Source organism: Trichechus manatus, unplaced genomic scaffold (assembly GCF_000243295.1).
Source record: "Trichechus manatus latirostris isolate Lorelei unplaced genomic scaffold, TriManLat1.0 scaffold00113, whole genome shotgun sequence".
Lineage (NCBI taxonomy): Eukaryota > Metazoa > Chordata > Mammalia > Sirenia > Trichechidae > Trichechus > Trichechus manatus.
In genome coordinates, this window is record NW_004444049.1 from 2,780,825 (window position 1) to 2,791,147 (window position 10,323).

Genomic DNA, 10,323 nt, shown 5'->3' on the forward strand with positions numbered 1-10,323 from the left:
CCCTCCTGGGACCAAGAGCCCATCCCAGGGCACGAAGGAGGCGCTCAGCGAATGTTAGGGGGGGTAAACGTGTATCTCCAGAAGCCATCCGGCTCTCTGTAAATCGCCAGACCAAGTATGATCCATGTTTGGGGTCCAGGTGGGAGCCAGGGTCTGAACGAGGAGACCCACAGGTAGGAGAGAGCAGTGGGCACAGACGTGGCCTGCTCGGACCCTCATCCCATGTGACAGCTTATCAGCATCGCGCTAGGGGGAGAACCAAGAGGGCCCCAGCCCGAGTGCAGGAGAGGAACTGCCACCACAGGCCCACAAAGCCACAAGGGCCCGGGGGCAGGATCTGGAAGTAGAGGGGCTTCCAGGGAGGGGGCGGAAAACCGCTCTGGGGGGACAGTTCTGCCCTGATGTGACTTTTTCTCTGGCCTTTGCCAGGCGGGGTGTGCAGGCGGTGAGCTGAGTGGATCGGTGAAGCAGCTGGACCCCCCAGGCCTGGCGATGGCAGGGAACTGCTCCTGGGAGCCATACTCCACTGGCAGGAACAAGGCAAGTGGCACCAGATGGCTCCGTGGCCCAGGTCTACCTGGACAGGTGTGGGGGCCCCGCCCAGCATCCCCCTGCCCCCGGGCCCGTCCTCTGGCTCTGGGCAGCCGGCAGGTTGCAGGGCCCCTGCTGGGCTGTGTGGCCATGCACTGTCACCGGGTCCCTCTGTCCTCAGTATCCTCAACAATGAAGCAAGTACAGGGGACTAGACACCCTCCAAGTCCCCTCCTGTGCCAACCTTGGAGGCCTCTTTGGCCAACCTTTAATCCCGTCTCTTAGCAGCTGGGTGGTCAGCTCTGCCCTCCAGCCAAGCTCTGCCAGGAGGCCTAGGATGCTGGCCCCAAAGGGACCCTGATGTCATGGACTCCACAAGGCTTTGCCCACTCAGGGCTCCCTGTGAGGGCAGAAGACCCAGGGTCCCTGAGTCACAGGTTTACCTCCCGTCTCCGGGCCCTGGCCCTGGCTGACACTCTGACAAGCCCCATCCAGGCTGACCCACCACCTTCTGCCCTCCCCGGCCTTGGCCTCCTTCCTCCCTGAGCCTTCTCCCCTCCGCCAGCAATTCCTATCTGAATCCTGGGCAAACACTCTTGAGCTGGAAGGCGCCCTAGACTTTATCTAGTCTCCCCTCTTTCACATTGGAGGAAACTGAGGCCACACCAGCCAGTATCTTGCCCGGGGTAAGGGCAGGACAGACGGGGACTGCCCCCCAGGGCTCTGGATCCCAGCCCGGGAGTTCCCTCTCCCCTAGTGACCTGGGGAATGGCAGCCACAGAGAGCAGAGATACGGAGCTTCTGGAGGGGTTCGCCAGAACAGGCCGAGCTCAGGGAGGGGCCAGGCTCCAGCAGGCCCTTTACAGAGGCGAGGCGGCATGTGGCTGGGAAGGCACCCCCACGCCCAGTGACTCAGCCGGCCCTCCTGCTCAGACTCCAGGGAGGGATTGTAGAAGTTTTCCAGCTGCTAGAGGTACCGAGTGATCCGCCCTCATTGGGGTAGAGGCCTGCAGCCCAGTTCCCGCCCAGCGTCCAGGCTCGGCCGCCCTGGACACGGAGAACACAGGCTGGTTTAGGATCTTCCCGGGTTTGGTTGTCCTGCCCAGACAAGCAAGGGGGAGCTAGGAGTTGTGTTTGGGGGTCGACTGACAGGCAGGTGGATGTTGATTCAATCGAAGTATTTAGAGGATGAGGAGCCAACTGAAAAGTTGGTGGTTCGAAGGTAGCCAGCAGCTGGGAGAAAGACCTGGCAATCTGCTCCCTTAAATATTACAGCCTAGAAAACCCTATGGGGCAGTTCTACTCCGTCCTGTAGGGTCGCTGTGAGTCGGAATTGACTTCACAGCACACAACAACAATTTAAAGGACAGTCAATATTGCTGTTAGCTGCCGTCGAGTGGGCTCCTGACTCATGGTGACCCCGTGCACCGCAGTCCTGCACCATCCCCACGATCAGTTGCAGATGGAACCGTTGTGATCCATGGGGTTTTCAATGGCTGATTTTCAGAAGTAGCTAGGCAGGCCATTCTTCCTAGTCCCTCTTAGTCTGGAAGTCCCGCTGAAACCTGTTCAGCATCACAGCAAGACACAAGCCTCCGCTGACAGGTGGTGGCTGTGCATGAGGTGCAGCGGCCAGGACTCGGACCTGGGTCTCCGACATGGGAGGCGAGAATTCTACCACTGAACCACCATTGCCCCCAGTAGAACCCCCTTATAGAGCTTGCCCTGGCCTCACGGAGTCCCCCCAGAGTTTTGCCAACACCCTTCAGTCCCTGCTGGCAGACTCCCCTTGACCAAAGCTGGGCCAGAGCCCCACCCCCCAACCCCGACCGCTTTGTTATTGTCGGAATCCAGCTTTTCACCAGAGCTGGGGACGATTTGGAAGGTGGCCAAAGGGATCCTGCCTCAGTGCCCTTCCTGTCTGTTTTGTTGAGGAGCAGATACCTAGCCTAAGACAGGGAGTGGGGATGGGGACAGAAGGGTGAGGCCGGGTGCAGGCTCCCTGGGAAGGAGAGCTGGGATGGATTAGCGATGCCTGCCAGGGCATGGGAGCAGGAGTGGCGGGGCTCGGGCAGCCTTTGCCACTTGGAACGCGAAGTCGAAACAATAGCCTGGGAACTGAATCCAGCTCGTACATGTGTTGTGTTTGGCCGGAACAGTGTTTTTTTTAAAATCTGAATAAGATGCCAACATTTTTTAAAATCAAAGTATTTCACATTACAATCTAGAGTTCTGGCTTCTCTGGGGAAAAGGGGAAAAGGATAGTCAGCCACTCGGGCCCACCAATCCCCCATGGTGCCTGCCGGCTGCAGCCGAGCAGACTTCCCTCCCTGCTCAGGACAGGCACCTCTGCACTTAGCCACAGTCTCCACCACTCCCCAGTGCCCACCTTCACACACTGATATGCCAGCCCAGGGCCCGCAGGCAAGGCTGGTATTCAGTTGGGATGCATCTTACAGCCAAATTAATTGTTAAAACATTGAAATTCTCCATACAGCTTGATGCACAGCTGCTGCCTAAAGCTTCTCCCCCTCCCTAGGGACCCCTGGACTTTCCCACAATCTAGAAGCTCAAAGGATAACCCTGGCCCAGCTGGGGACCTCCAGCAACCCTCTCCAACTACAGCCAGGGTTTACTCCATTTTTTTTTTTTAATAAACACGCGATTTTTTTTTATTTTAAATAAATCTTTTCACAGTTTAGTTTGAAGAATTGCAAGTGTACAGAAAATTTGCAAGAACAGTACAATACACACCCCTATGCCCTTCACCTTGATTCATTCATTGTTGACCTTTCGCCCCACGTGCTTTCTCTCCGTCCGTCGGTGTATCTGTATTTTTTCTGACTACTTGACAGTAAGTTGCAGGCACCAGGCCCCTTTACCCCAAACAGTCTGTGTCTTCTAAGAACAAAGACATTCCCGCACAGAACCCCAGTACAATTATCGCATTCCGAAAATCTAACAGTGACGCAGGACCGTTAACCTGCAGACCCTGTGTACAAGTTTCCCAAATCATCCCAATAATACCCTTAATAGCAATGTTTCGATCCAGTATATAATCTAGGGTTACAGTAAGCACTGTGTTTCTTTGACATGTCTCTCTTGTTTTTGTTTTTGTTTTTTTATTGTGATTTGGGTGAAAGTTTACAGAGCAAATTCGTTTCTCATTGAACAGTTAATACACAAATTGTTTTGTGACATTGGTTGCCAACCCTGCAATCTGTCAGCACTCTCCGCTTCTCCACCCCAGATACCTTGTTTCCATTTGTCCAGTTTTCTGTCCCTTCCTACAGTCTCATCTTTGCTTTTGGGCTGGTGTGCCCATTAGCCTCGTATACATGTTGAACTATAAGGACGTCCCTCACGTGTGTCATTGTTGGCCCTATAGACCTGTCAAATCTTAGGCTGAAGGACGAACCTCGGGAGTGACTTCAGTACTGAGTTAAAAGGGTGTCCGAGGGCCGTATTCTCAGGGTTTCTCCAGTCTCTGCCAGACCAGCAAGCCTGGTCTGATATGTCTCTTTTATCTTCTTTATTCTAGAAAGATTGCTTACTTTTTCATCTTTCACGACATGGAAAGATAAAGACCAGCGTCTCTCCTGACTGGTGGGCAGCCCGTGCCTTGTACTTTATTGATATTTTCCTATCACTCCTACAGACATTGGAATTTATGCCAGCTCTAGACTCTGGGACACAGATAGTTAGAATTATGTGAAGTCAGAGGTCATTTCTGCTCTTCTTCTTGTTGATAGCTGCCGTCGAGTCAATTCTGACTCATGGCGACTCCGGTGTGCAGAGATCTGCTGCATGGGGTTTTCAAAGCTGTGACCTTTCGAAAGCAGATGGCCAGGCCTGTCTTGAGAGTGCGTCTGGGTGGGTTCGAACCGCCGAACTTTTGGCTAGTAGTCGAGCGCTTAACCCTTTTCACCGCCCATGCTGGAGCCGGTTAATTGCTCCAGAGCCAGTGACCCTACAGAATCCGCCCCACCACGCCCAGGTCTCCACTCAGGACCCTCACGCCTGGACCCAGGAGGGGGTCTGTGGGTGAAGCCCAGCCAGCGTCACCAGGTGTCTCTCTCTGCACCTGCACAGGTATGTCCTGGCATGAGTGAGGCCCCGGAGCTCTACAGCCGAGGCTTCCTGACCATCGAGCAGATTGCACCGCTGCCGCCCCCAGCCATCATGAACTACATCTTCCTGCTTCTCTGCCTGTGCGGCCTGGTGGGCAACGGGCTGGTGCTCTGGTTCTTCGGCTTCTCCATCAAAAGCAGCCCCTTCTCCATCTACTTCCTGCACCTGGCCGGCGCCGACGTGGGCTACCTCCTCAGCAAGGCCGTGCTCTCCACCCTCAACATGGGGGGCTTCCTGGGCGCCTTTGCCGACTACGTCCGTGCCGTGTGCAGGATCCTGGGGCTCTGTGCCTTCCTCGCTGGGGTGAGCCTCCTGCCGGCCATCAGCGTGGAGCGCTGCCTGTCCGTCATCTTCCCCGCCTGGTACTGGCGCCGGCGGCCCAAGCGCCTGTCAGCCGTGGTGGCCGCCCTGCTCTGGATCCTGTCACTCCTGGTCACCAGCATCCACAACTACTTCTGCGTGTTCCTGGGCCAAGAGGCCTCGGAGGCCTGCGTGCGCGTGGACATCTTCCTGGGCATCCTGGTCTTCCTGGTCTGCTGCCCGCTCATGGTGCTTCCCTGCCTGGCCCTCGTCCTGCACGTGGAGTGCCGGGCACGGCGGCGCCAGCGCTCCGCCAAGCTCAACCACGTCATCCTGGCTGTCGTGGCTGTGTTCCTGGTGTCCTCCATCTACCTGGGCATCGACTGGTTCCTCTCCTGGGTCTTCCAGATCCCGGCGCCCTTCCCCGAGTACGTCACTGACCTGTGTGTTTGCATCAACAGCAGCTCCAAGCCGGTCGTCTACTTCCTGGCCGGGAGGGACAGGTCGCAGCGGCTGTGGGAGCCGCTTAGGGTGGTCTTCCAGCGGGCCCTGCGAGACGGGGTGGAGCTGGGCGAGGCCGGGGGTGGCACACCCAACACCGTCACCATGGAGATGCAGGCCCCCGCTGGGTACCCCTCTTGAGAGGCAGTAGCTGGAGGGGGGGCAGGGCGAGTCCAGGGGGCCCTGAGACCCCTTGCCGCCAGGCAGGAACAGGGCAGCTGCCTCGGAACCCACCTGGCAGGAGAAAGTTCTGTTTCCGCCCCCTGTGCCTCCCTCCCCCTTGGCTGGAGGCTCCAGGGGTGGCTGAGGACTGAGTGGTCACAGTAAACAGACCCTGTGGCCGTGCCAAGTTCCCCCCCCAGCCATTCTCCTCTGCCAGTGACCCATTGCACAGAAGTTACCCCGAGCGGCAGGCCTCCTCCTGGCCCCAGGCTGGGCTGTGGAAGGAGGCGGGGCCACCCAGCCCGTCCACCTGCTGCCCGTTTAGACAGCCCTCCTTGGAAATGGCACAGCCAGCACCACGCCCATCGGGCCAGAGCCTCGTCCCCTGTCCTAATTCCACCCTCTCAAGACAACATCTGAGCAAACCCGAGCGGACCGGTACGATCTGGAGAGATTCCACGGAGCCCGCTTCCTAAGTCTGTTGGAAAACCCCCGGGTAATCTGTTAGTCGGGGGTTGCCAGCCCCGCTGGGGAGGTGACTCCTGCTTCTGACTCTGACTCTAAGCTGGGTGGCCCCTGGGTCAGCCTCCAAGGATGCAATGTGTCCGAGGTGGCGTCCACCTGGTCCATGTGCCCCTCAGACCTTCCAGGCAGCTCCTCGGCCGAGCCTCTGGGCTCCAGGCCCCACTGGAGAGTGGGCAGGGGCTCAGCCCTGGCCGCCCCTTGCGACGGGCACTGTGGAACCCTCCTCCAAGCGCAGCGGCCCGGTGCAGCCAAAGGAAGTTTTATAAAAGACAATCAAATGTGTATTAATAAACATTTTATATCTCGCAGCAGGCGGGGCCCTGTCCTGTCTGTGGTCTCTCTGTGTCCCACAGGGAGGGTGTCCCTGGGCACCTGGAGTCTCAGGTGGCCAGCCTGTGCATGCAGCTCCTCCACCGCCTAACCCCCGGCAGCCTGTTCTTGGCCTCCAGCGGGTGTGCTCCCCCTCAGCAGGGTCTGTCCACCCCTTGGCACGCTTCATCTCCCTCTGGGGCCGTCCACTCCCCTGGCATTGCTCCCCCTCCTGGTGGGGCCCATCCACTCCTCAGCCAGCAGGAGGGATGGTCAGCTCATCTAGCCCCAGTGGGTTTATGCCAATACCCTTTCCACCCCTCCCCGGCCCCTCCCTCCCCAGAACCTGATTTGCTGTCCCTTCTGCTCACCTAGCCCCGAGTGGCTGCTCAGGTCCTGCTGTGAGGAACGTACATCTGGTCCACCTAGAGACCTCCCCCATTGCTCCCCGCTCTGAAATGTTCCCTCCTCTGGAATGCCCCTTCTGCTCTGAGAGACCCTGGACCTGGACCCCCCGTGGGGGCTGGCCTCCCTGTACCCCGTCCTGCCCTGCTCCCAGGTGGTAGCTGGGGGCCCTCCCAGGAGACAGTCCCAGCCAGCACCAGGGCTGGAGGGCTCCTGGCTGCCCCCTGCCTCCACCAGCCCCCACGAAGAGGCCCATCTCAGGTGCCTGGTGTCCAGCTGGGGCCCAGCCCCAGGTGGGCTGCCTGCTCAGACCATGAGCCCAAGGAGAAAGAGCAGGGCAGAGGTGCTAGTATTGGGACACGTGGCTGATGGAGCTTGGCCCCCTCTCTGCAGAGATCCTGGGGAGACGGGGAGGCAGCTGTCCTTGAAGAGGGGGAGGGGGTAAACGAGTGGACCACCCATCAAGGGCCTTCTGCCCTGCCCCGCTCCCTCGCTGGCATTCTCCCCACAGACCTGGAGCTCACCTGCCTTACCCCGGCAGCCCCAGCCCCAGGGGCTGACCCCCACATCAGTCCGACTTGTGCCTTCTGTCCTCTTCTAGCCACCCTCCCCGGGCTTCCCCCCAAACAGTCCCAGCAAGGCCACTTCTCTGTGGAACGCGGGGACCTCGTGTGCGTTTGGAGTCGGTGGTTCCAGGGGCCTACTTGCCCCCTCCTATTGTGGGGTGAGCCCTCCGACGATCCCCTCCCTGCCCCCAAAGTGTCAGCGAACCCCAGAAGATCAGAGGTGGGGACCATCACAACTGACACCACCCAGGGGACTCGGAGAAGCCAGGTGGGTCACTGAGAACGCACAGAGACGGCAGGCAGGGGCCCGTCAGGGGCTCCCACGGCTGGGAGGCTTCAGCCAGCAGGGGCCCCTCCCCGCTAAGGGCACAGGTGTGCTCCTTCTCACTCCGTGGCCTTGGTACTGGGAGTGGGTGTGAGCTGCCCGCCCGCTCCATGCACTTCATACCGAGCAGCTGCACCATGCAGGTAGGCTCCGTCCAAGCCCCAGTGGGCCCCTCGGCCACCCCCAGACAGATAGGCTTCTGCTCACATGGGGTCAAAATCTCCCAACCTCTGGGTCCTTCTCATGCGCGATGATTTCAGAAATTTATATTACAGTCTTGCTAAGGAACAGGAGGGGAGGCTGGGGGCTGCCAGATCCTTCCTTGGGGGTCTTCCCCTCCTTGTCCCCCACCCCGGGACTTCTCCTCACCTCACCCTAGCCCCCAGCGGGATTCCCTGCCTGCACCGGCTATTACGCCCTGAAAAACACCAAGCCAGCTGTCATCGAGTCTATTCCAACTCATGGTGACCCCACGTGTGTCAGAGTCAAACTGTGCTCCACCGGGTTTTCAATGGCTGATTTTTCAGAAGTAGATCACCAGGCCTTTCCTCCAAGGCACCTCTGGGTGAACTCAAACCTCCAACTTTTCAGTTAGCAGCCAAGTACGTTAACCGTTTGCATCACCAGGGACCCCCTCACGTCCCGGACTGAGGCACTTCCTGCATTAATGAGGGGGAGGCGGCACCCATGGCTGAATGAGTAGAAACCGCAGCCCTGGCCACCCGCCCCGCTGCCTTTGGTGTTTAATTCTTAAAGCGCCGGGTGGAACCAGGCTGCAGAGGGGGAGCCAGTGGGCCTCCAGGCCGCCCTGGACGGCAGCACCTTTTCAAGCTTTTCTCCCCTGGGTATGGGGTAAGGGCCAAGAAGCTGAGGGCCCCGAAGGTTTCCATCCTGGCTGCCCGCTGCCCTGAGCAAGGAGTCCGGCTTTTCTCCCTCAACAGCTGCCCGACAACAAAATGACAGAATGGGGGTCATTATTCCCATCACAGGGCTTCTGGGTAGCTGGACAAAGACTGGACGCACTGTCTCCCTGCTCCCGGCTGCTGTTTATCCTAAGCTGGACTTTCTACCACCACATGAAGTGCAGCGTGGGGGTGAGGGTGTGGAGGGCAGGGGTGGGGCCACGGGACAGGACGGGGCTCTAAGCTTTCTCACGCTTCTTGTCATCCGTTATCATTACAAAAATGTGCAGCTGGAGAAGCACACTCTTTTAGATAGGGTCCCTGGGTGGCACAAAGGGTTAAGTACCCGACTACTAACCACAAGGTTGGCGCCTCGGAATAAAGGCCTGGCGATTGCTTCTGATAATGCAAGGGATAAACTGGTCCAACTTGGAAAGTCAAGAGCAAGCATCAAGGAGGCAGGGTGTCATGGACTGAATTGTGTCCCCCAAAAAATGTGTGTAGCAACTTGGCTAGGTCATGATTCCCAGTATTGTACGATTGTGTTATCTGATGTGATGTCCTTATGTGTTGTAAACTCTCCCACTATGATGAGATTATATGTGATCTCCTCATGGGTTATAAATTCTATCACTGTGATGAGGTTATACTGATGAGGTTGACAAGGTTAGTGTCTTAATGCAATCTCTTTTGAGATATAAAAGAGAGAAGTGAGCAGAGACACAGGGGAACCTCGTACCACCAAGAAAGCAGTGCCGGGAGCAGAGCGCGTCCTTTGGACCTGAGGTTCCTGCGCACAGAAGCTCCCAGACCAAAGGAAGACTGATGACACAGACCTTCCTCCAGAGCCGAAGGAGAAAGCGTTCCCCTGGAGCTGATGCCCTGAATTTGGACTTGTAGCCTACTGGACTGTGAGAGAATAAATTTCTCTCTGTAAAGCCTTCCACTCGTGGTATTTCTGTTAGAGCAGCACTAGATGACTAAGACACAGGGCAACTGCACAGCCGCAGGACCTCGGTCTGGCTGTGCCTTGGTTTCCCTGGATTCTACAGCTACCTCGAGGAGCTGGAGTAAAGCACCTGGGGCAGAGCCTGGCACCGCCCACGTGGCCTGGCTAGGCATCCTGGGCAGGTGGTCCGTGAAGGAGGGACCTTTATGGGTGAGCAGCCAACCCCAACACTGTGATCCAGGCGACAAGCACCATTCATTGAGAACCTACTGTGTGCTGGGAGTCCCTGGGGTCTGCAAGCAGTTAACAGGCTCACTGCTAAGGGAAGGGTTCACCATTCGAGTCCACCCGGAGGTGCCTAGGAAGAAAGGCCTGGCGATCTCCTTCCAAAAAATCAGCCACGGAAAATCCTATGGAGCACAGTTCTAGTCTGACACACATGAGGGCGCCGTGAGGTGGGGTCCCTTCGATGGCAACTGGCACCTGGTAAACCATCACGGGGCCCGGGCTGAGAGGCTCACGTGCATAGCTCATGTCCTCTGCACATCAGTGTTTCGGGGCACACATGGTTAGCAACAGTCCTGGGTGCTGGCGCTCACAAAGGGCTTCTTGTCCAAGGGCAGTCACACCAAGCTCTCGTGGACAGCACTGGTCACCACCCAGCGGCCCCTGGCACAGTGGTCGGCTTGTTCCCTGGAAGCTCAGCCTCTGACTTTT

At 57.9% G+C, this 10,323-nt stretch overlaps 1 protein-coding gene across 1 annotated transcript; it reads left to right on the plus strand.

The window, feature by feature from the left end:
• The first annotated feature begins 492 nt into the window (after positions 1-492).
• Positions 493-5,604, plus strand: MRGPRF (MAS related GPR family member F). Its single transcript, XM_012557709.1, has 2 exons — positions 493-540; positions 4,624-5,604. The coding sequence occupies exons 1-2, from the start codon at positions 493-495 to the stop codon at positions 5,602-5,604; spliced, it is 1,029 nt and encodes a 342-aa protein (XP_012413163.1).
• Positions 5,605-10,323: the final 4,719 nt, after the last annotated feature.

Bases quoted from the DNA above. Each gene is read 5' to 3' on its own strand.
- MRGPRF (XM_012557709.1), top strand. From the start codon at position 493: ATGGCAGGGAACTGCTCCTGGGAGCCATACTCCACTGGCAGGAACAAG. The intron at 541-4,623 runs GCAAGTGGCACC...GCACCTGCACAG, and splicing joins ACTCCACTGGCAGGAACAAG to GTATGTCCTGGCATGAGTGA.